This window comes from Mobula birostris, chromosome 5 (assembly GCF_030028105.1).
Source record: "Mobula birostris isolate sMobBir1 chromosome 5, sMobBir1.hap1, whole genome shotgun sequence".
Taxonomy (NCBI): Eukaryota; Metazoa; Chordata; class Chondrichthyes; order Myliobatiformes; family Myliobatidae; genus Mobula; species Mobula birostris.
This window is the reverse complement of record NC_092374.1, coordinates 49,712,111-49,734,431: the sequence shown is the minus strand read 5'-3', so window position 1 is coordinate 49,734,431 and position 22,321 is coordinate 49,712,111. Positions and strand designations below refer to the sequence as shown.

Sequence of the window (22,321 nt, the reverse complement as noted above, 5' to 3'; positions counted from 1 at the left end):
AGGGCAGATGTACATTGAGCAAGTGCATTCACTTAAGAACATAGTTTGCTGAATAGAATTGTATTTTTTTTATTAACTGAAGCAAGTATTTCAATGCACTAATCAATTATCTTCTTTCTTAACAGAGGCTACTATATTATTGTTGTGCCTTTGAAGAAATCCCAAGGAAAGTTTATCAAACCCTGGGAAAGTCCAGATGAAATGGATTTGGAGGAGGTATGTGCATAGCTGCTGCTAAGTTGAATGGCTCATTAGAGGAAAAGGAGTAGAAAGGGCAGTTCAGTTAATTCTATATAGGTACCTTCTTTACCTAATAAAGTGAACACTGAGTGTATGTTCATGGTCTCGTGCTGCTGTAGCCCATCTAATTCAAGGTTCGATGTGTTCTGCTTTCAGGGATGCTTTTCTGCAAACCTCTTATAGTAACATATGGTTATTTGAATTACAGTCACCTTCCGGTCAGGTTGAACCAGATTGTCCATTCTCCTCTGACCTCATTAGTGAGGTGTTGTTGCCCTCAGAACTGCCACTCACTGGATGTTTTTAGTTTTTCACACCATTCTCTGTAAACTCCAGAGACTGTTGTGCTTGAAAATCCCAGAAGATCAGTTGTTTCTGAAATACTCAAACCACCGCATCTGGCACCAACAATCATTCCACATTCAAAGTCACTTAGACTACATTTCTTCCCCATTCTGATTTTTGGTCTAGACAACAACTGAACCCCTTGACCATGTCTGCATGCTTTTATGCATTGGGTTGCTGCCACATGATTGGCTGATTAGATATTTGCATTAATGAACAAGTGTACATGAAGTATCCACGGAGTGTACCTTACATACTGAGATGGATTCCAGCATTAGACTGGTATTTCTTTGTAAACCATTGTCTATTTATGCCCATTGGAAATTATGAATTCCTTTAGCTTTGTGCAATAATACCAGTTAACTAACAGCACATTGCAATATTGCTGTATTATTTCAATTTTATTTGCAATCTAATAAACTTGAGTGGATGGGTCAGACAGTTTTAAACACACTGAACCAGTGGCAGGTAACACATAATGTGCACAAAAAGTTCTGGCTTAATTTATCCTTTCTTCCAAGAGATATGAGTAGAAAATTGTTTTTATTATTATGTATTGCAATGTACTGCTGCCGGATAATAACAAATTTCACGACATATGCCATTGATGTTAAACCTAATTCTGAATACTGTAAACTTGTTCTTTGTCTTGTGAAGGAGAACTCCAAAATATCAGCCTTTAGAATTTCAACTTTACAGCACAGGAACAGGCCTTCAGCACGTGATGCAGTGCCGAACACAATGCTGAATTATACTAACTCCCTTCTGCCTGTACATGATCCACATCAGTCCAGTCCCAGCATATTGTGTATCTATGTAACAGCTTCTTGTTGTATATGATTCCACCACTACCACTGTCACACATAAAAAATGCTGGAGGAACTCAGCAAGCCAGGCAGCATCTATGGAAAAGGGAACTGTTGGCATTTTGGGCCAAGACCCTTCATCAGGACTGGGAAAAAAAAAGATGAGAAGTCAGAGTAAGAAGGTAGGGGGAGTGGATGAAGAAATACAGGGTGGCGAGTGACAGGTGAAACCGGGAGAAGGGGACGAGTGAAGTAAAGAGCTGGGAAGTTGGTGAAAGAGATAAAGGGCAGGAGAAGGATAGGAGAGAGTAGAAGACCATGGAAAAAAGGGAAGGGGGGGAGCACCTGAGGGAGGTGATGGGCAGGTAAGGAGAAAAGGTGAGAGAGGGAAACAGGAATAGGGAATGGTGAAGATTCCACTACCACTGTTAGCCCATTCTAGGCACCTGCCTCTCTGTGTAAAAGAAAAACTGGCCCACACATCTTTAAACTTTCCCCTTCTCACTTTAAATGCACATTCTTTTTAATTTGACCTTCAACCCTGGAATAAAGTTCTTTGCACTCTTTGCCAAGCAACTTTGACTTGTATCATTTCACTAATAACATTCACCTTGTCACAAGAAGAGCCAACCAGTGGATTTGACCATCGTGTTTATATTCACGTTTAGCCGCTTGTAATAGAATGATTTTCATAGAAAATAAAAAAGCTAAGAAATCACTTAATGTGAATTCTACTCATCAGTCATTGCCGTGGACTACTTATACACTCAGTCTGAGACTACAAACGAGCTACAAAATTCAGCAAGGATAATTCATCTGTAAAGACATTCAATCAAATTAGCAGAAAATGGATCCATCCTGAAAAACCATGGCCTGAAACGTTTATATTTATCAGGCAATTACAGGGGGGAAAAAACTCCAGTGTAAAAGTAAATTGCGGATGTCCAAAGCAGCTATTTTTCTTCCAGTTCTGTCACATGTTCGAAACTCAGAAAGTGGACAGTGCAAGTATTTACAGAGTTGGTGATCACTGCACATATGAGAGCTACTCCTTTAGTGTACAGCTTGAAGGACGTTCCATAACTGTCTGTCAATGGCCCCCTCTCCAAACAAGAACACAAACCAGGTTTGCAGATTTCTCCATGTATTGCCCTTTCAACATCCTTTTTCAGAGATAAGCTAACTTGCAGGCCCACGTCCCGACCTTCTCATGTAGTATTTCCTGTGGCATTGCAGTGATTGGTGCAGGATTCTCCGTCTTCATAATTCTCTCCCTGGTGGCAACAATTTCAAATCCATGAGTTGTCGCTAAAATCTAGAAAAAAAATGGAAAAACTAAGTTTTGGTATTTGATTGGGCATTTATTCAGTCTAGTTTATATGCCCTTCAATGTGAATTTATCCAATCCTTTTGAAGGAAGTAATCAAAAGGCAACCACCTGTTTTGATTGAAGACTATTCTACATATTCATTACTACAGGGACAAATAACTCCTTTGATCTCCAGTCACATTGTGGATTGTTCACTATAAACATCTGTCTATTTTCTGTGACTGTTCTCTGCAGACCATTTAAAAGATCTTCAATGCCACCCAGCATCAGATATGAACTGTGGACTCTCTCAATTTTCTTCTCACTAGAGCACAGCTGTTTAATTCTGCAAGTCTCACATTATAACTTGGAACCTTCCTCTGCAGACCAATGTAAACTGCAATAAATTATGCACATTCTGCCCAAATCAATGACCTGTGCAAGGTTAGGCTGACTTATTTTGGCTTTTTATCAAATGTCCTTTTGCTGACATATATATTTGATTAGCTTTGTTACATACCGATTAGAAACTTGCAGTAATGACAAATAATCTGATTTAAATATCTTCTCTTGCATTGCTGCTTCTTATCCCCATCTGGTTCCATTTTCATGTTTATTTACTATTATTTTTATTTTGAGATACGATGCAGAATGGGTCTTTCTGCCCCAACAAGCTGCAGCGCAGCCAACCCACCTAGTTAACCCTAGCCTCATCAGTGGAAAATTTACAATGATCAATTGGCCCACTAACTGGCAGGCCTTTGGACTGTGGAAGGAAATTGGAGCATCCGGAGGAACCCCACGTATTCGAGGGAAGAACATAAACACTTTCTTACAGAGGACTCTGGAATTGAACTCTGAACTCCGACAACCTGGGCTGTAACAGTGTCACACTAACCACTATGCTACAGTTGTGTGCACACTGCTCCACAGTTGGTCATAGTCATAATCATACTTCATTGATCCACACCCTCGTTTTGCGGTACTTGTTTCCACATTTTATATGAATTTCATCAACTAGCCAGGTTCCCATGAGCAGGTTTGGGTAAAACTTTTCCTTGACTGTGCATTTTTCATGTTACAGTCACCTTTCACTTCATAGTACCATACCATGCAACAGTGAGCTTGTAAAACTTTGATTAAATGTTTTGAGAGTGTGGTGATGAATTATATCTACTCCTGCCTGAGAAATTGCTTCAATCCACTCCCAATTTGCGTGCCGGAACAACAGGTCCACAGCAGATGACATCTGATTAGTCTTCACTCAGCTCTGGAACATCTGGACAACAAAAATGCTCTTTGCTCATCTCAATAAGTTTCGGGACCTTGGCCTCAATACACTCTTTTGCTTTGTTCACTTGCAAACCCCAGTCAGTTCGGATTGGCAACATCTCCTCCACAATCTCCATCAGCACAGGTGCACCACAAGGCTGTGTGCTTAGCCTCTTGCTCTACACATTTGACAATTTGGATGATCATTATTCAGTTATTCAAATTTCTCCTTTGGTAAATCCTATAGCTTTGAGTAACAGGACCGTCAGTTGCAATCTCTCCATTCTTCAACTGTGTCTTGTTGGCACTCTGTAGGAAACATGATTATTTTGTCCTCTGTGAATATTCTGTTGACCGATCCATAAATCTTTTGGCTGCTGCTTGTCCTTTTGTTTTTAAAGAAGCTGGACAAAACTCTGTTCTATTTTCCCTCTGCCAATTTACTAGTATTTCTGCCTTACCTATGGACGTTCACTCTTTTAGCATCTCCTTTAGTTCTTTCAGAGCCCTTTCTCAATTACATGCTAAGCAATTAATTCTTAGGTTTCTTTATTATGCATGCTTTACCTATGCATATTCCTATTATGAATTCCTAAAACCAAAATAACTGAATCTAGGAGTTAAACTCACTGTGCAAAATCTCATTTGCTTTATTTTAATACATCTGCTTCACTTGGTACTGTAATGAACTTTCCTTCTCCTGAATGCTGGAAGCTGGACATTTGAATCTCTTTTTGCTGAAGAAGATGGCACCAGCAAACAATGCAACCAAAGGCAACGTGCAGTTCATGAAACTGCTTCTTTCATGTCTTCTTCTTCTTCTTTCGGATATGTTTCTGCTACTGTTGGAACCTGGGATTTACATTTTAATGGTGTCTTTTTGAGCCTATTTAGCATACTGTCTTCGAGGGAGTTCAGTGAAGTTAGGAGCAAAGGCTGTGGTCTGGAGGCCAAGAAACCTGGAGACGGGGTTTGAGCCCATGATCGACTCCATTTCTTGCCTGCCTCACCAATTAAAGCATTGAAAAAGATTGAAATCAACGAGGATGAGAGCGTAAGGCGAGTGGGTGTTCTGCACCAGCTGCCTGTGTTTGACCAGTCTCCCTCTCCCTCTCACTACTGCCAGAGGAAGGTGCCAGTGTGTGTCTGGTCTCTCCCCCTCTCGATGTTGCCAGAGGAAGGTGCCAGTGTGTGTTCGGTCTCCCTCTCCCTCTCACTGCTGCCAGAGGAAGGTGCCAGTGTGTGTTCGGTCTCCCTCTCCCTCTCACTGCTGCCAGAGGAAGGTGCCAGTGCGCATATCTGGTCTCTCCCTCTCACTACTGCCAGAGGAAGGTGCCAGTGTGTGTCTGGTCTCTCCCTCTCAATGCTGCCAGAGGAAGGTGCCAGTGTGTGTCCGGTCTCCCTCTCCCTCTCAATGCTGCCAGAGGAAGGTGCCAGTGTGTGTCCGGTCTCCCTCTCCCTCTCAGTGCTGCCAGAGGAAGGTGCCAGTGTGTGTCCGGTCTCCCTCTCCCTCTCAATGCTGCCAGAGGAAGGTGCCAGTGTGTGTCCGGTCTCCCTCTCTCTCTCACTGCTAGCAGAGGAAGGTGCCAGTGTGTGTCCGGTCTCCCCCTCTCTCTCACTGCTAGCAGAGGAAGGTGCCAGTGTGTGTCTGGTCTCTCCCTCTCACTACTGCCAGAGGAAGGTGCCAGTGTGTGTCCGGTCTCCCTCTCTCTCTCACTGCTAGCAGAGGAAGGTGCCAGTGTGTGTCTGGTCTCTCCCTCTCACTACTGCCAGAGGAAGGTGCCAGTGTGTGTCTGGTCTCTCCCTCTCAATGCTGCCAGAGGAAGGTGCCAGTGTGTGTCTGGTCTTTCCCTCTCACTACTGCCAGAGGAAGGTGCCAGTGTGTGTCCGGTCTCCCTCTCTCTCTCACTGCTAGCAGAGGAAGGTGCCAGTGTGTGTCCTGTCTCCCTCTCCCTCTCAATGCTGCCAGAAGAAAGTGCCAGTGTGTGTCTGGTCTCTCCTTCTCACTGCTGCCAGAGGAAGGTGCCAGTGTGTGTCCTGTCTCCCTCTCCCTCTCACTGCTGCCAGAGGAAGGTGCCAGTGTGTGTCCTGTCTCCCTCTCCCTCTCACTGCTGCCAGAGGAAGGTGCCAGTGTGTGTCTGGTCCCTCTCCCTCTCCCTCTTGCTCGATGGGGCTGGGTTTTTGGGTCGATAAATCGATACCATTTGTGGATTGGACTCCAGTTCATGTTATGATGTGTTTCTGGTTTCTGGTTGCTCCTTTTTATTGCAATTTTGTGTGATTTTGATTGGAGCAGACTGGCTCTGCGACAGCACTAAATTGAACTGAGCTGAACTAAACTGAACATTCCCGGACATTTTCAGTGGCTTTGTGGTTTGGTGATTGATATTCTGTGTTTTTTGCTCATTAGGTGTTTGATGTTTTCTCTGAACGGGTTCCATGCTGTCTCTTTGTTTCATGGCTGTCTGTCGGAAGATGAAACTCAGGGCTGTATACTGCATACATACTTTGAAGCTTATTAATTTTGTCCTCCAGTAAATTACATAATATTTACATCATGGACATCATTTATCATTTTAAGTACTTCAGTCGCAACTCCATACAACTTTATTTTCTCCAGTGAGGGCAGATTATAGCATGTGAAACGATAAAAAAAAACTTTCTCATTATACCTTGCAGTTATTTTTTTGGTGCATTGACTAGCAGTTTTGGATTGCGAATTTGCTGGTTCTGGCTAAAGGAGAAATCGTATTTACTATTCTGTGCTAAAAATGGTAACCTAGGGCAAAACCATCAAATACTCCATCATTGAACATTCCAAAGTCTAGATCACTGTGCCAATGTTTCATTTACTTTTAGATCTACAGTAAGTGCCTTGCTCCAGTTACAAAGAGGTCAAAGGAAAAAGAACACATGACGATGACTCACATCTCATTGGGAGTGGAGTGGAAGAAGTTCCCTGCTGTCAATGTACATCAGTTTGCATTACAGTATATGATTATCACTTTTGGTTTGGAGCAACCTGATGGATTGTGTCATGCTGCAATCCTTTCTCCGCAACATCAGGATTCACTCCTCCTTATTAGCTCCTCCTAAAGCATCAGTTATTTCAGTTTGCTCTGTTCTTTGCCAGCACACCAGACTCAAATAGGTCATGAAGCTACACATGCTTTTATTACTTTAAGTGGTATGTGATGGAAAGTGCACAATTCAAAGTCCCCATTGAAAGATGCCATTAAGTATAAGGGAAACTTTCGCCTGACAATTTCTTTGGTGTTACTGCAAGTGCTGGTGTTACTTAGACCCAACAGAGTCAAAGGCAGGGTATTATTTATTGAAGACAGTTGTTCTATAATGGATGTAGTTTTTGATACAACTGTGCACTAATGTCCTATTATGTGGTACACTCAATTTTTAAACATAAGACCATAAGATATAGAATTAGGCCATTTGGCCCATTGAGTCTGCTCCGCCATTTCATCATGGCTGATCCAATTTTTCTCTCAGCTCCAGTCTCCTACCTTCTCCCCATATCCCGTCATTCCCTAACCTATCAAAAATCTAGCAATTTCTGCCTTAAATATACATAAAGACATGGCCTCCACAGCTGCCTGTGGCAAAGAATTCCTCAGACTTACCACTCTCTGGCTAAAGAAATTCCTCCTTATCTCCATTCTAAAAGGACACCCCTCTATTCTGAGGCTGGGTCCTCTAGTATTAAACTCTTCCACCATTGGAAACATCCTCTCCATATCCACTCTATCAAGGCCTTTCACCATTCGATAGGTTTCAATGAGATCACCCCTCATTCTTCTGAATTCCAGTGAGTACAGGCCCAGAGCCATAAAATGCTCTTCATATGACAAGCTACTCAATCCTGGAATCATTTTCATGAATTCCTTTGAACTCTTTCCAGTTTTAGCACAGCATGCCTTTTCTAAGATAAGGAGCCCAAACCTGCTCACAGTATTGAAAGTGTGTCTTCACCGGTGGTTTAAAAAGTTTCAACATACACTCACACTCATCAATACTATACTGTTTCCTTTTTAAACGCAAATAATAAAACTATTCATATTGTAAGCCATTGAATTGTGGCATCTATTCTTACAACGTATAGAAACAGCTATTTTTAACCAAAATATATAAACATAGTTCTGTTTTGCCAAACACTATTTACACATTTTCTTCATCTTCCTGGCTACAATCATCTTTGCACCTTATACAGGAGCCTGAAGTCCCACATTCAATGATTCAGGAACAGTATCCTCCCCTCTGCCAAGAGATTTCTGAACAGCCCATGTAAACTACCTTGTCATTCTTTTTTTTTGCATTACTAACTTAATTTTGTAATTTATGGTAACTTTTATGTCCTTGTGCTGCTGCTGCAAAACGTCAAATTTCACAATTTAAGTCAGTGATGATAAACATTCTGATTCTGCAATACAGCTCTTCTGTGTTCATTGTAGGCAGCAGTGCTTGGGGTAAAAAGCTCTCAATAGAAGTCTCATGCATTTTTTCTGGCATTCTTCCTCTATACTAGCTGCATTAATGTAATTATCTCCAATACTTTAAATACTTTGAATAAAACTTCAGTTTGCACAAACCTTTAATAATTTTGTTAATAGCTATAATAACAATTATGCCATATAGGTGGCACATCAGTAAACACCTTGAAGTTCCTTTATTTTGGGCCCTTCGTTTTCATGCATTTTCGCCACATATTTAGTAGTTGCTCACTCATTGTAACAGTCTGGGTATCAGCTTTGTTAAAAGACTGTGTGAATAGCATTCCTGTTTCTAGTAACACACATCAAAGTTGCTGGTGAATGCAGCAGGCCAGGCAGCATCTCTAGGAAGAGGTACAGTCGACGTTTCAGGCTGAGACCCTTCGTCAGGACTAACCTATTTCCATCCTTTTTTTAAATTTTACCAAATATGCAATATCATGGCCAAACCATTCCAAGATTTACCATCTGTTTCCAAGATATATGACAACTTATGTATGTGGCTTCTTGAAGGAGTTTCACCTTAGAGTCCCATTGTGTCCTATTCTGTGCTGCTGTAGAATCAGGCCCTCTTGAACAGGCAACCTGATTGGGTATTTCTAGTGCTATTTAATGCGAGGCCCCCTGCCTTCTCCATCCCTGTGAACAGCAGCCTGCTGTACTTGAGCGTTGGTCTGTTGTTTCCCACTGAGCCTATGTGTCTAGGCTGAGAGGGAGACCAGGTGTCATTGCCAACTCAATCGTGGCCAACCTACATACTCCGTCAACCCTCTCCCTCCCCCACATTAACTCAATCTGCTTGAATTCTCTCAGCAGTTTATAAGGTTGATGGATTAAAGTGTCGCTTCAAGATTTTATAATATTGTAATAAGGGATCTGCTCTGTGGTATGTGGGCCTAGTATACCCATCAATATCCTATGTGTCCACTGCAACATCACCACCAAACCTGCCTTCATGTTCGTGGGAATCCTCCTCCTCTGCCCTGTGATAATCTCTGGGACCTCAATAAATAACAATAATGTTACTTCCATGAAGAGTTGTTCTATATTGTCCATCTACTGGGGAAAAGTCTGAGTCTACTCTGCTTCTCTGACCTTCCTTCTCACCTATTTGGGTACCCGGTTTCTAATTTGACCATAAGATCATTTTTGCCTTTTGAACTTGCCAGCAGCAACAATCAGCTCTCTGCCATTGCAGTATCTGTGGCTTTCTTTGCTGTTCCTGCAGTTACTATTACACAGTCTAGAGTGCAAATAGCGGCAAGTGAAAATAGGAATAGCTGGAAGCATTCAATGGTTCAAGCAGTGTCTGTAGAAGAAAGAAAACAGGTTATATTTCAGGTCAGAGACTCTTTGTCATAGATGTCTCATATAAATTCCAAGATTGTTCCCCCCGCCCCAGTAGTTATGACAGTGTATCGGAATGAAAGGAAAGTAATGAATCACAGCGACCCATATCTGATGCTCAGAAGCAATAGAATGCTTCACAGTCTTCAACTGCACTAAACAACAAAGTGCTTATTTTGTAAATAAAAAATAGTTTAAGGAAGTAGAAGTGTATGTGAAGGCTGGAACTGATTTTCACATCTTTAAACAATAATGGGGATCGCTAGAACATGAGCAAATATTATGGGCAAACACACTGCAATTTATTGAACATTCATTCCATTAGTTTATGAGTTTTAATTTTTTCTCGCTGAGCTAGAGAACGGCATTGCAACTGAGTTAAAAGGTAAAGTGTGTTTTTTCTGAAGACTACCCCCTCAAAGTAAGGAATTTCTACAGTGAGCTTTGAGGAAATGCTGGTAGTTAATGTTTGCAACTTTGTAACTTTGTTCCCTTTCACTTCTGCTACAAATGTATTGGTGTCTGTAATATTCTGTGATCACATGCTCCAATTACAATCTCTGCATGGGATATTAATAGTAAAAATAACCACTCACATTTTTGAATTCTTCACTCTCTTCATTTCGCAAAGATGTTGACTGGTATGATTTGATAAGATAGCAGAGAAGCCGCAGTTCGAATATATACGTACATGACTCCTGTCAAGGAAATGTTCTACAATAAATTTTTAAAAAACTAATAATGTTAATGAATTGGCTGCATCATTACCATTCATTTTCTAATTCCTGTACTGTATCTCATATTCCCCCATTCCTTGATGATTTAAATCACCACCTGGTTTGCAGTGCCTCAGTATTAAGGTTTCCATCCTTGTATTTAAGTCCTTATGTAGTCTCACTTGATTCCTTCACTGCAATTTTCTCCAACCTCATTAACCCCTTACCTCGACCGTTCTCTGTTATATTGGTTCACTACCAGTACTAACCCTTTAATTATTCCCAGAAATTACGCATTCATTGTCAGTGTTTGTGTCCTTGTCTGCCGGGGTCTTGATCTTCCTCCTAAACCTCTTCATCACTCTGCCTTTGCCTTTCTTTGCTCCTTTCCAACTTTACTTAAAACCTTCTTAAATAATTATGGCTTTCACCCTATTCCTTCCTTAGGTGACTAAGTAATGAAATTCTTCTGCTACACAGCGAGCTTTTTTTTATTATTAAAGCTACTGGAATTGTTATTTAACGTCATCCAGGTAGCCTGGTCCTATAGATGTGCCTGACTTCCATTACTCAGATGTAATGAGAAAGAGATGACATAGATGATGTAGGATTGGAAGGTGTAGAGACTCTATGGGTTGAGTTAAGAAATGGCAGGGGTGAAAGGACCATAATGGCGTTGTATACAGGCCTCCAAACAGCAGCCGGGATGTGGATTACAAATTACAGCAGGAGATAGAAAAGGTGTATCAGAAAGGCAATGTCAGGATAATCATTGAGGATTTTAACATGAAAGTGGATTGGGAAAAACCAGGTCAGCACTGGACCTCAAGAGAGAGAATTTGTAGAATGTCTAAGGGATGGCTTTTTAGAACAGCTTGTTGTTGAGCCCACTAGGGGATCGGCTGTGCTGCATTGGGTGTTGTGCAATGATCCAGAGGTGATATGAGAGCTTAAGGTTAAGGAACAGTGATCATAATATGATTGAGTTCTCATTGAAATTTGACAGGGAAAAAATAAAATCCAATGTGTCGGTATTTCAGTGGACTGAAGGAAATTACAATGGCATGAGAGGGGAACAGGCCAAAGTTGACTGGAAAGGGACATTTGCAGGAAAGACTGCAGAGAAGCAATGGCTGGAGTTTCTGTGAAAAATGAGGGAAGCACAAGACAGGTATATTACAAATAAAAAGAAATTTTCAAAGGGAAGAAGGACATTACTGTGGCTGACAAGTCAAGTCAGAACCAAAGTAAAAGCAAAAGAGAGGGCATGCAAGGAAGCCAGAGCTAGTGGGAAGATCGAGGATTAGGGAGCTTTTGAAAACTTGCAGAAGGAAACTAAGAAGGTCATTCGGAAGGAAAAGATGAATTATGAGAGGAAGCTGGCGACTAATATCAAAAAAGATACTAAAAGCTTTTTTAAGTATATATAAAAGGTAAAGGAGAGTCGAGGGTAGATATAGGACCAATACAAAATGACGCTGAAGATATTGTAATGAGAGATACAAAGATGGCAGAGGAACTGAAAGCATGTTTTGCATTAGTCTTCACAGTGGAAGACATCTGCTGTATACTGGACATTCAGGAATGTCAGGAAAGTGAAGTTTGTGCAGTGAAGGTAACGACTGAGAAGGTGCTCAGGAAGCTTAATGGTCTAAGGGTGGATGAATCTCCTGGACCTGATGGAATGCACCCTCGAGTTCTGAAGGAAGTAGCTGGAGAGATTACGGAGGCATTAACGATGATCTTTCAAGAATTGATAAATTCTGGCATTGTACCGAATGACTGGAAAATTGCAGAAGTTTCTCTGCTATTTAAGAAGGGTGGAAGGCAGCAGAAAGGAAACTATAGAGCAGTTAGCCTGACACCTGTGGTTGGGAAATTGTTGGAAACAATTATTAGGGATGAGATTACGGAGTACTTGGAGGCATATGACAAGTTAGGCCAAAGCCAGCATAGTTTCCTGGAAGGAAAATCCTGCCTGACGAACTAACTGCAATTCTTTGAGGAAATTGCAATCAGGGTAGACAAAGGAGATACAGTAGACGTGGTGCACTTGGAGTTTCAGAAGGCCTTTGACAAGGTGCCGCACATGAGGCTGCTTAGCAAGATAAGAGCCCATGGAATTACCGAGAAGTTACTAGCATGGGTGGAGCATTGGCTGGTCAGCAGAACACAGAGAGTGGGAACAAAGGGATCCTATTCTGGCTGGCTGCCAGTTACCAGTGAAGTTCCACAAGGGTCGGTGTTAGGACTGCTGCTTTTTATGATGTATGTCAATGATTTGGACTATGGTATTAATGGATTTGTGGCTAAATTTGCCGATAACACAAAAATAGGTGGAGGAGCGCATAGTGTTGAGGAAACAGAGAGCCTGCAGAGAGACTTAGGTAATTTAGGGGAATGGGCAAAGAAGTGGCAAATGAAATACAATGTTGGAAAGCGTACAGTCACACACTTTGGTGGAAGAGATAAACGGGCAGACTATTATTTAGATGGGGAGAGAATTCAAAATGCAGAGATGCAAAGGGACTTGGGAGTCTTTGTGCAAGATACCCTAAAGGTTAACCTTCAGGTTGAGTCAGTTGTGAAGGAGGTGAATGCAATGTTGGCATTCATTTTGAGAGGTATAGCATATAAGAACAGGGATGTGATGTTGAGGCTCTATAAGGCACTCGTGAGACCACACTTGGAGTATTGTGTGCAGTTTTGGGCTCCTTATTTTAGAAAGGATATATTGACATTGGAGAGGGTTCAGAGAAGATTCATGAGAATGATTCCAGGAATGAAAGGGTTACTGTATGAGAGACGTCTGGCAGCGCTTGGGCTGTATTCCCTGGAGTTCAGGAGAATGAGGGGGGATCTCACAGAAACATTCCGAATGTTAAAAGGCCTGAACAGATTAGATATGGCAAAGTTATTTCCCATGGTAGGCAATTCTAGGACAACAGGGCATGACTTCAGGATTGAAGGATGTCCTTTTAGAACTGAGATGCGGAGAAATTTCTTTAGTCAGAGGGTGGTAAATATGTGGAATTTGTTGTCACGAGCAGCTGTGGAGCCCAAGTCACTGGGTATTTAAGGCAGAGATAGATAGGTTCTTGATTAGCCAGAGCATTGAAGGTAATGGGGTGAAAGCAGGAGAGTGGGGATGACTGGAAGAATTGGATCAGCCCATGATTGAATGGCAGAGCAGACTCAATGGGCCGAATGGCCTACTTCTGCTCCTATATGTTTTAGTCTTATGTCTCTCATTGATAGTTCGATATATGAAAGATAGAGGAATGGAGGGTTATGGGGAACTGGCACAGAAGAGGAGTTGAGGCAAATGTAGATCAGGCATGTTCATATTGAGTGGCTCAGTGGCCAACACCTGATTCTGTTTCTTTGCATTCTTATGCCCCCTTGAGAGGAAACTGAACAACCATTCAGTGCAGTCCTTTTCTGCATAGACTGCAGAGAAATTTTACATTTGTATTTAAACTTGGTAATTTGTCATTTTGTGTGCTCCCTGCAAGGTGATAACTTCCCAGACAAGAACATAAGAAATAGGAGCAGGAGCAGGCCAACTGGCCCGTCAAGCCTGCTCCGCCATTCATTAAGATCATGGCTGATCTGACCATAGACTTATCTCAACCATCCTGCCTTTTCCCCATAACCACTAAATCCCCTACTATGCAAAAATCTATCATAGCTTGTCTTAAATATATTTACTGAGGCAGCCTCCATTGCTTCATTGGGCAGAAAATTCCACAGGTTCACCACTCTCTGCGAAAAGCAGCTCCTCCTCATCTCCATCCTAAATCTACTGCCCCGAATCTTGAGGCTGTATCTCCAAGTTATAGTCTCACTTACCAGTGGAAGCAACTTTTCTGCCTCTACCTTATCGATCCCTTTCATAATTTTATATGTTTCTATATGATCTCCTCTCATTCTTCTGAATTCCAGTGAGTACAGTCCCGGGTGACTCAATCTCTCCTCCTGGTCTAATCCTGTCATCTCTGGAATCATCTGGTGAACCTCCTCTGCAATGCCATCAAAGCCAGTATACCCTTCCTCAAGTAAGGAGACCAGAACTGCACACAGTATCCTAGGTGCGGCCTCACCAGTACCCTGCACAGTTGCAGTATAACCTCCCTGCTCTTAAGTTCAATCCCTCTAGCAAAGAAGGCCAAGATTCTATTTGCCTTCTTGGTAGCCTGCAGCACCTGTAAACCAACCTTTTGTGATTCATGTACAAGCACTCCCAAGTCCTTCAGCATAACAGCATGCTGCAATATTTCACCATTTAATTAATAATCTGCTCTTCTATTTTTCCTTCCAGGGTAAATGGCCTCGCATTTACCAACATTGTACTCCATCTTGTCCACTCAATTGACCTATCTATATCTCTGCAGACTCACCGTATCTTCTGCACAATTTGCTTTTCCACTCAATTTAGTATCAACAGCAAACTTAGGTACACTACACTCAGTCCCCTCTTCCAGATCGTCAGTGTATATTGTGAACAGTTGCGGGCCCAACACTGACCCCCTGTGGCACACCGCTCACCGCTGATAACCAACCAGAGTAACACCCATGTATCCCAACCCTCTGCTTTCTATTAGTAAGCTAATCCTCTATCCATGCTAATACATCATCCCCAACTCTGTGCAACCTTATGTTATGGATAAGTCTTTTATGCGGCACTTCATCGAACGCCTTCTGGAAATCCCAAGTAAATAATGTCCATCTGTTCCCCTCTATCCATTGTGCTCATTATATCCTCAAAGAACTCCAGTAGGTTTGTCAAACAGGACCTGCCTTTGCTGAATCCATGCTGCATTTGCCAGATGGATCCATTTCTTTCCAGATGCCTCGCCACAAGCCAAAAAGCTACACATTTACAAGCTATCCTGTTCGCTGATTGTCCATTTTAAAAAACATAGAAACATAAAAAACTTACAGCACAATACAGGCCTTTCGGCCCACACAGTTGTGCTGAACATGTGCCTACCTTAGAAATTACTAGGCTTACCTATTGCCCTCTATTTTACTAAGCTCCATGTACCTATCTAAAAATCTCTTAAAAGACCCTATCGTATCTGCCTCCACCACCGTTGCCGGCAGCCCATTCCACGCACTGATCACTTTCTGAGTAAAAAACTTACCCCTGACATCTCCTCTGTACTTAGTCCCCAGCACCTTAAACCTGTGTCCTCTTGTGGCAACCATTTCAGCCCTGGGAAAAAGCCTCTGACTATCCACACGATCAATGCTTCTCATCATCTTATACACCTCTATCAGGTGGCCTCTCATCCTCTGTTGCTCCAAGGAGAAAAGGCCAAGTTCACTCAACCTATTCTGATAAGGCATGCTCCCAATATCCTTGTAAATCTCCTCTGCACCCTTTCTATGGCTTCCACATCCTTCCTGTAGTGAGGCGACCAGAACTAAGCACAGTACTCCAAGTGTGGTCTGACCAGGGTCCTATATAGCTGCAACATTACCTCTGAGCTCCTAAATTCAATTCCACGATTGATGAAGGCCAATACACCATATGCCTTCTTAACCACAGAGTCAACCTGCGCAGCTGCTTTGAGTGTCCTATGGACTCAGACCCCAAGATCCCTCTGATCCGCATAAAAGACTTATCCATAAGACACTGCCAAGAGTCTTACCACTAATACTATATTCTGCCATCATACTTGACCTACCAAAATGAACCATTTCACACTTATTTGGGTTGAACTCCATCTGCCACTTCTCAGCCCAGTTTTGCATCCTATCAATGTCCTGCTATAACTTCTGACAGCCCTCCACACTATCTACAACACCTCCAACCTTTGTGTCATCCGCAAACTTACTAACCCATCCCTCCACTTCCTCATCCAGGTCATTTATAAAAATCATGAAGAGGAAGGGTCCCAGAGCAGATCCCTGAGGCACACCACTGGTGACCAACCTCCATGCAGAATATGACCCGTCTACAACCACTCTTTGCCTATGACCCATCTACAACCACTCTTTGCTTTCTGTGGGCAAGCCAGTTCTGGATCCACAAAGCAATGTCCCCTTGGATCCCATGCCTCCTTACTTTCTCAATAAGCCTTATCAAATGACCTGCTGAAATCCATATACACTATATCTACTGTTCTACCTTCATCATTGTGGAAAATATGGGACGTCATTTTGGTGGTATTATTGGCAAACAATTGCTCACAGTGGAAAAAACAGAAGCTTTCTGCTTATTGGCATTGCTCTGGCAAATCATATATTTTGAATGGCAGTTTTGCACATTGAAATGATTAACAGAACCTACTTATCTTTTACAGTTATTGAAAGAAGTTACCAGGAAACGACGAAGCATTCGTCTAAGGAGGCATGCAAATGAACTGAAGCCATATATTGCAGCCCACTTTGAGGTCCTACCCAATGAGTTTACACTTGGTGATCGGCTCCTTTACAATGGATTTGAAAATAAGCGTCTCCTAAGTGGTCAAGAATACGTCTTCTTTATTTTAGCTGTGCTCGATAGTCCAGAATCTGTAAGTTTTGTTTAAACTATTGTAGTTATGTGTCCATAGTACATAATAGTAGTCTAAAAAATGAACTGTGATTTTAGTTCTTTTTGTAATTTTTAAAATTCAATCCATTGGAATATGATTATGCATGATGCACCTATGAACAAGTAGTTATGATGGATGAGGCATTAATAGATGTAGAGTGTCAGGATTAATTGGTGTAAGGAAATTATACCAATTATGCTGATTTGCTTAATTTTATTTTGTAGCTCTTTAGTACATTAAGACATAAAAAATGATACAATTATAAGGTATTTTTAGATGAAGTATTTTGCTGACAACTTTTTGGTTTGTAAATCTTTCTCTGCTGATATTTGCTCAGTATAACAGAATCAAGCTAAGCCTTCAACACAGCAGAAGTCAAACAATGTGAGACTAATTGTGGGGCCCAGTTGACTGTAATGTTGCAGTTCTTGGTAAACCTGTATGGGTGCAGTATATCACAACCTGTATGGGTACAGTATATCAATGTGTAGTTTTACTTTTTGGGTTTTGTCTAGAATTCATTAGAAAAACAATTGAAGAAAGTATTAAATTTGCGAAGACTTTATAAATCTTAAGCTACCTAACATTAGCATAACCAAATCCTCATGGTTGTTTATAACTTCTGAAGTCTTGCATTCATGATTACTCAGATTCCACTGGCAAATATGAATTGCCAGTATTCTTGGAGCAAAGCAATTTGGTGCACCATGACTTTAAGAAAATTGATTCGAAAGCGTGATCTTTTGAATTTCTGCTCTATAACATTGTCAGTAATATACACACACTGCTGGAGGAGCACAGCAGGTTAAGTTTATTGTCATATGCACAATACATGCATGCAATGAAAAACTTACTTGCTGCAGCAGCACAGGAACATAGCATCATATAAGCATCATTCACTGGAAAATCATAAATTATGCTTTTTTTTAAGAAAGAACATGATTAGGACAGGATACTTTGAATAGGACATCTGTATGTTTGATTCAAGCCTCCAAAGTTCTTCATCCACCTTGGGGCAATTGTATTCAATGTATGTAACCACTGTATATACAGTTACCACACCACCAGGTTCAAGAACAGTTATTAACCTCCTACCATCAGGCTCCTAATAGATTAGATTATGAGAACACTCAGTCCTCTTTTATTGTCATTTAGAAATGCATACATGCATTAAGAAATGACACAATGTTTCTCCGGAGTGATATCACAGAAAACAAGACAGACCAAAGACTAACACTGACAGAACCACATAATTATAACATGTAGTTACAGCAGTGCAAAGCAATACCATAATTTGATAAAGAACAGACCATGGGCACAGTAAAAAAAAGTTCTCAAAGTCCTGAGTCAATCGACTCCCAAGTCCCCAATAGCGGCGGCAAAAGGGAGAAACTCCCTGCCATAAACCTCCAGGCACCATCAACCTGCCGATACCTTGGAAGCAGCCGACCCCAGCCGACACTGAGTCCATCCGTCCAAAAAACTCCGAGCTTCCGACCAGCCTCCTGAGCGCCATTCTCTGCCGAGCGCCTTCGACCTCTCCCCGGCCGCTGAAACACGCAAAGCCGAGGATTTCGGGGCCTTCAGCTCCGGAGATTCCGGTTACCACACAGTAGCAGCGGCAGCGAAGCGGGCATTTCAGAAGTTTTCCAGATGTTCCACTGTGCTCTCACATCTGTCTCCATCAAATCAGGATTGTGCACCGTCCCCTACATGACAAATAACAGATATTCATCACTGAAGTGGCCGCACGTGCTGTCGTCGCGCCGCCATCTTTGTCATACTTTATTGGTCCCAGGGGAAATTGGTTTTCGTTACAGTTGCACCATAAATAATAAATAGTAATAGTAATGTTACTATTAGTAAATAGTAAATGGTAATAGTCATAGAAATAATAAATAGTAATAGAATAGTAATAGAAAATAGTAATAAATAGTTAAATAGTAATATGTAAATTACGCCAGTAAATTATGAAATAAGTCCAGGACCAGCCTATCGGCACAGGGTGTCTAACCCTCCAAGGGAGGACTTGTAAAGTTTGATGGCCACAGGCAGGAATGACTTCCTATGACGTTCTGTGCTGCATCTCGGTGGAATGAGTCTCTGGCTGAATGTACTCCTGTGCCCACCCAGTACATTATGTCGTGGATGGGAGACATTGTTCAAGATGGCATGCAACTTAGACAGCATCCTCTTTTCAGACACCACCGTGAGAGAGTCCAGTTCCATCCCCACAACATCACTGGCCTTACGAATGAGTTTGTTGATTCTGTTGGTGTCTGCTACCCTCAGCCTGCTGCCCCAGCACACAACAGCAAACATGATAGCACTGGCCACCACAGACTTGTAGAACATCCTCATCCCTCCCGAGAGGTTTCCTCATAATAACCTCATTCACTAAAACTCTGAACTGATTCGATTATATATAGATTCACTTTCACGGACTCTTTACACATCATGGTCTCAGTACGTTTTTATTTGCAGAATTTGTCTTCTTTTGCCTGTTGGTTGTTTGTCAGTCTATGCCTGTATATCAATAGTTTGTAGTAAAACTCTATTTTATTTCTTTTCGCCTGTAAAAACCTGCAAGAAACTCAATCTCAAGTTAGTGTATGGTAACATATATGTACTTTGATAGTAAATTTACTTTGAACTTTGAACTTAAACTTTATTGAGGGAAATGGAAATTAACAAAATAGCCATTACTTGTAGTTTTATCTTCCGTCAGTCTTAAAAATATAGAGAGAAATTCCTATTCTACTTCTCCACGTTTATGCTTCAGAAGGAAAAGAAGTTTGTATATTGTTTAAATTATTCAATCTTAAACCAATGAATATACAATTACCATTTTGGAATTGATTAGTATCAGTCAACATAAGCCCATGGCTAATGCTGATTGCCAAACAGGGGCTTCTCAGTATGTATTAACACTCACAAACCTTTCAAGTTATAGACAGAGTGGCTTTCATCCTGGGGACACATTTCCATATTGCCCTCTTGTTCAGCAAATCAGGTAGTTTTAATCAACATTTACATGGAGACTTGGCCACAATAGAGGCCAAACCTGGTTCACCTCATTGCCATTTTACCTTCAAGTTCAAAGAGGCATTTTTTTTACTCTCAGAGGGAGTCTTTGAGCAAGTTGCTGGAACTTTCCCCAGCTTTATTCACAGAGCAGCTTACCATTGGTGTTCAGTTTTCATCATTTTCATCAGCAAAATCTTCAGTACTAATGGAAAAAGTTGTCTTAGCAACCAGAATTGTTTTAATGTGTAATTAGTTTCAGCGTATGCCAGAGCAGACCTTAACTCTGCCACACTCAGCACTGTATTTCAGGTCAGAATATCAGTCTTATTGGATTCATCAGTCCCAACAGAAAAGATCCTGTTCTTTGTTTTCAGTAAAGAAACCTGTAACTTCATGAGCATTAAAGAACCCGATCTGTGCAGTCGACAGTGTCAATGCCGATTGAGTGTGAATACTTTTAGATTAGTTTTATTTGTCACATGTTCATCAAAACATGGAAACATGCAGTGCAATATGTCATTTGCTTCAAATCAAATCAGTGAGGATTGGACTGGGCAGTCCGCAAGTATTACCATGCTTTCAATGCCAACATAGCATGCCAATGCCTCACAGCCCTAGCCTATGTCTCTGGAATGTGCAAGGAAACTGGAGTCGCTGGGAGAATGTACAAACTCCTTACAGCCAGTGGTGGGAATCAATTCCTGATCTTACAACTGCTGCTGTAAGGCATTGCACTAGCTCCTTGTACTTACCACTATGCCACTGTGCCATGCCATCAATCTCCTCCGGTTTTTATTCTGTAGGTTAAAAAATTAATTGCACGTCCTTTAGTGCCTTCAATAAATTCCTTAAAAGTTCATTCATTCATTCGATGTTTCAAATGCACTGGTGACTTTACTCAGTGCATACCTCCGGAAAACCCATGTTGCAGCTATTTCTACCAGTCATTCACCTTCAACACAACCACGGTTGGTGAATATATAATATTGCCACTGTTTACTATGGTGTTTATGTCAATATGTGACCATTTGGAGAAAATACTTAATGTGTATGTCTGGCTCATTCTCACAAGTTTCATGCGTGGATTTAGAATCATTTTCTTGGCAAGCCAGTTACAGAACATTTTGAACCTATTGGTTCCTATGTTTTTCTCTTTCAAATTCAAGTTTAAGTTTAATTTGAATTGTCATTCAACCATATATGAACACCCATGAATAGAACCAGATGAAATAGCGTCTTCCTGGGCTGAGGTGCAAAACACAGTGCAAACAATCATACACAGCACAAGCCACATATAATTACGATAGCGGTAAACATACAGTCACACACAAAAAAATAATATAACCCAAGACTCTTGAGTGTCCCATCCTGTAGACTGATGGTAGATGGGATCTTGTCAGCAAGAGCAAGCCCGCAACATTCCAATCATCAAGCTAGTGCAGCCACAAATGAATATAATCCAGCTTGTCTTCCACTGAGTGAACACTAGAGGGCAGCACTGACAGGAGGGTCCAGCCCTCAACCCACTGTGGAAGCCTACCGCACTACACCCCTCTGACATCTCCTGCCCTTGGATGGCTGCAACAGGCATTCCCGAGACACGAGGGCCTGGGCCGCAGTAAAACTGAAGCCATGCAGCTCCTCCACCATCGATTTCACCAGTGAGCCAGACTTGCAGTATTCTACATTACCAATGTCCAACAGGGTCTTGCAATCACAGGAAAACATCCAAGACAATCACTCACACCGTCTGTTGGATTGCGCACCGACTCTGTAGCAGGTAATAACAAGTCCAGCTCTTCCACTATCGAGCAACTCGCTAGTGGGGTAGACTGCAGTACTTGATGGTTTAATATGTAGCAGTGTTTTGCAATTCTGAAAAAGACTTAAAGGATGAACAATTGCACCGTTGGTCGGACCCGGAGAGGCTGTAGTGACCATGTGCGCTGCCATCTTCCTTTTTAGCTTCTTCATCAGCATTAGGTATCTGCAGAATACACATGCTTCTGATGATTCATTGTGTTTGGACAGCAGCTTGATATCTCCTTCCCGTGTTCCCTCTGAGTGTGACTTTGAGCCTTGCACGGGGACCGTATGCTCAATTCCCAATGGGCTTTGAGCAACCGACTCAGTGCAGATCAGCTCATTTGGTCAACGGACTCTTCGAGTAGAGAAAGTTGTGTTTTTCCCAGTCTAGCCAATTCTGTTT

At 41.7% G+C, this 22,321-nt stretch overlaps 1 protein-coding gene across 10 annotated transcripts in view; it reads left to right on the top strand.

Moving 5' to 3' along the window:
• Positions 1 to 22,321, top strand: part of LOC140197686 (receptor-type tyrosine-protein phosphatase delta) — a 606,878-nt gene that overhangs the window by 470,568 nt on the left and 113,989 nt on the right. For all 10 annotated transcript variants that reach the window (XM_072258000.1, XM_072258002.1, XM_072257999.1 and 7 more), the window contains 2 exons: positions 126 to 216; positions 16,852 to 17,064. In XM_072258000.1, the coding sequence (XP_072114101.1) occupies positions 126 to 216; positions 16,852 to 17,064 (304 nt within the window). The remainder of the gene's footprint in view (positions 1 to 125; positions 217 to 16,851; positions 17,065 to 22,321) is intronic.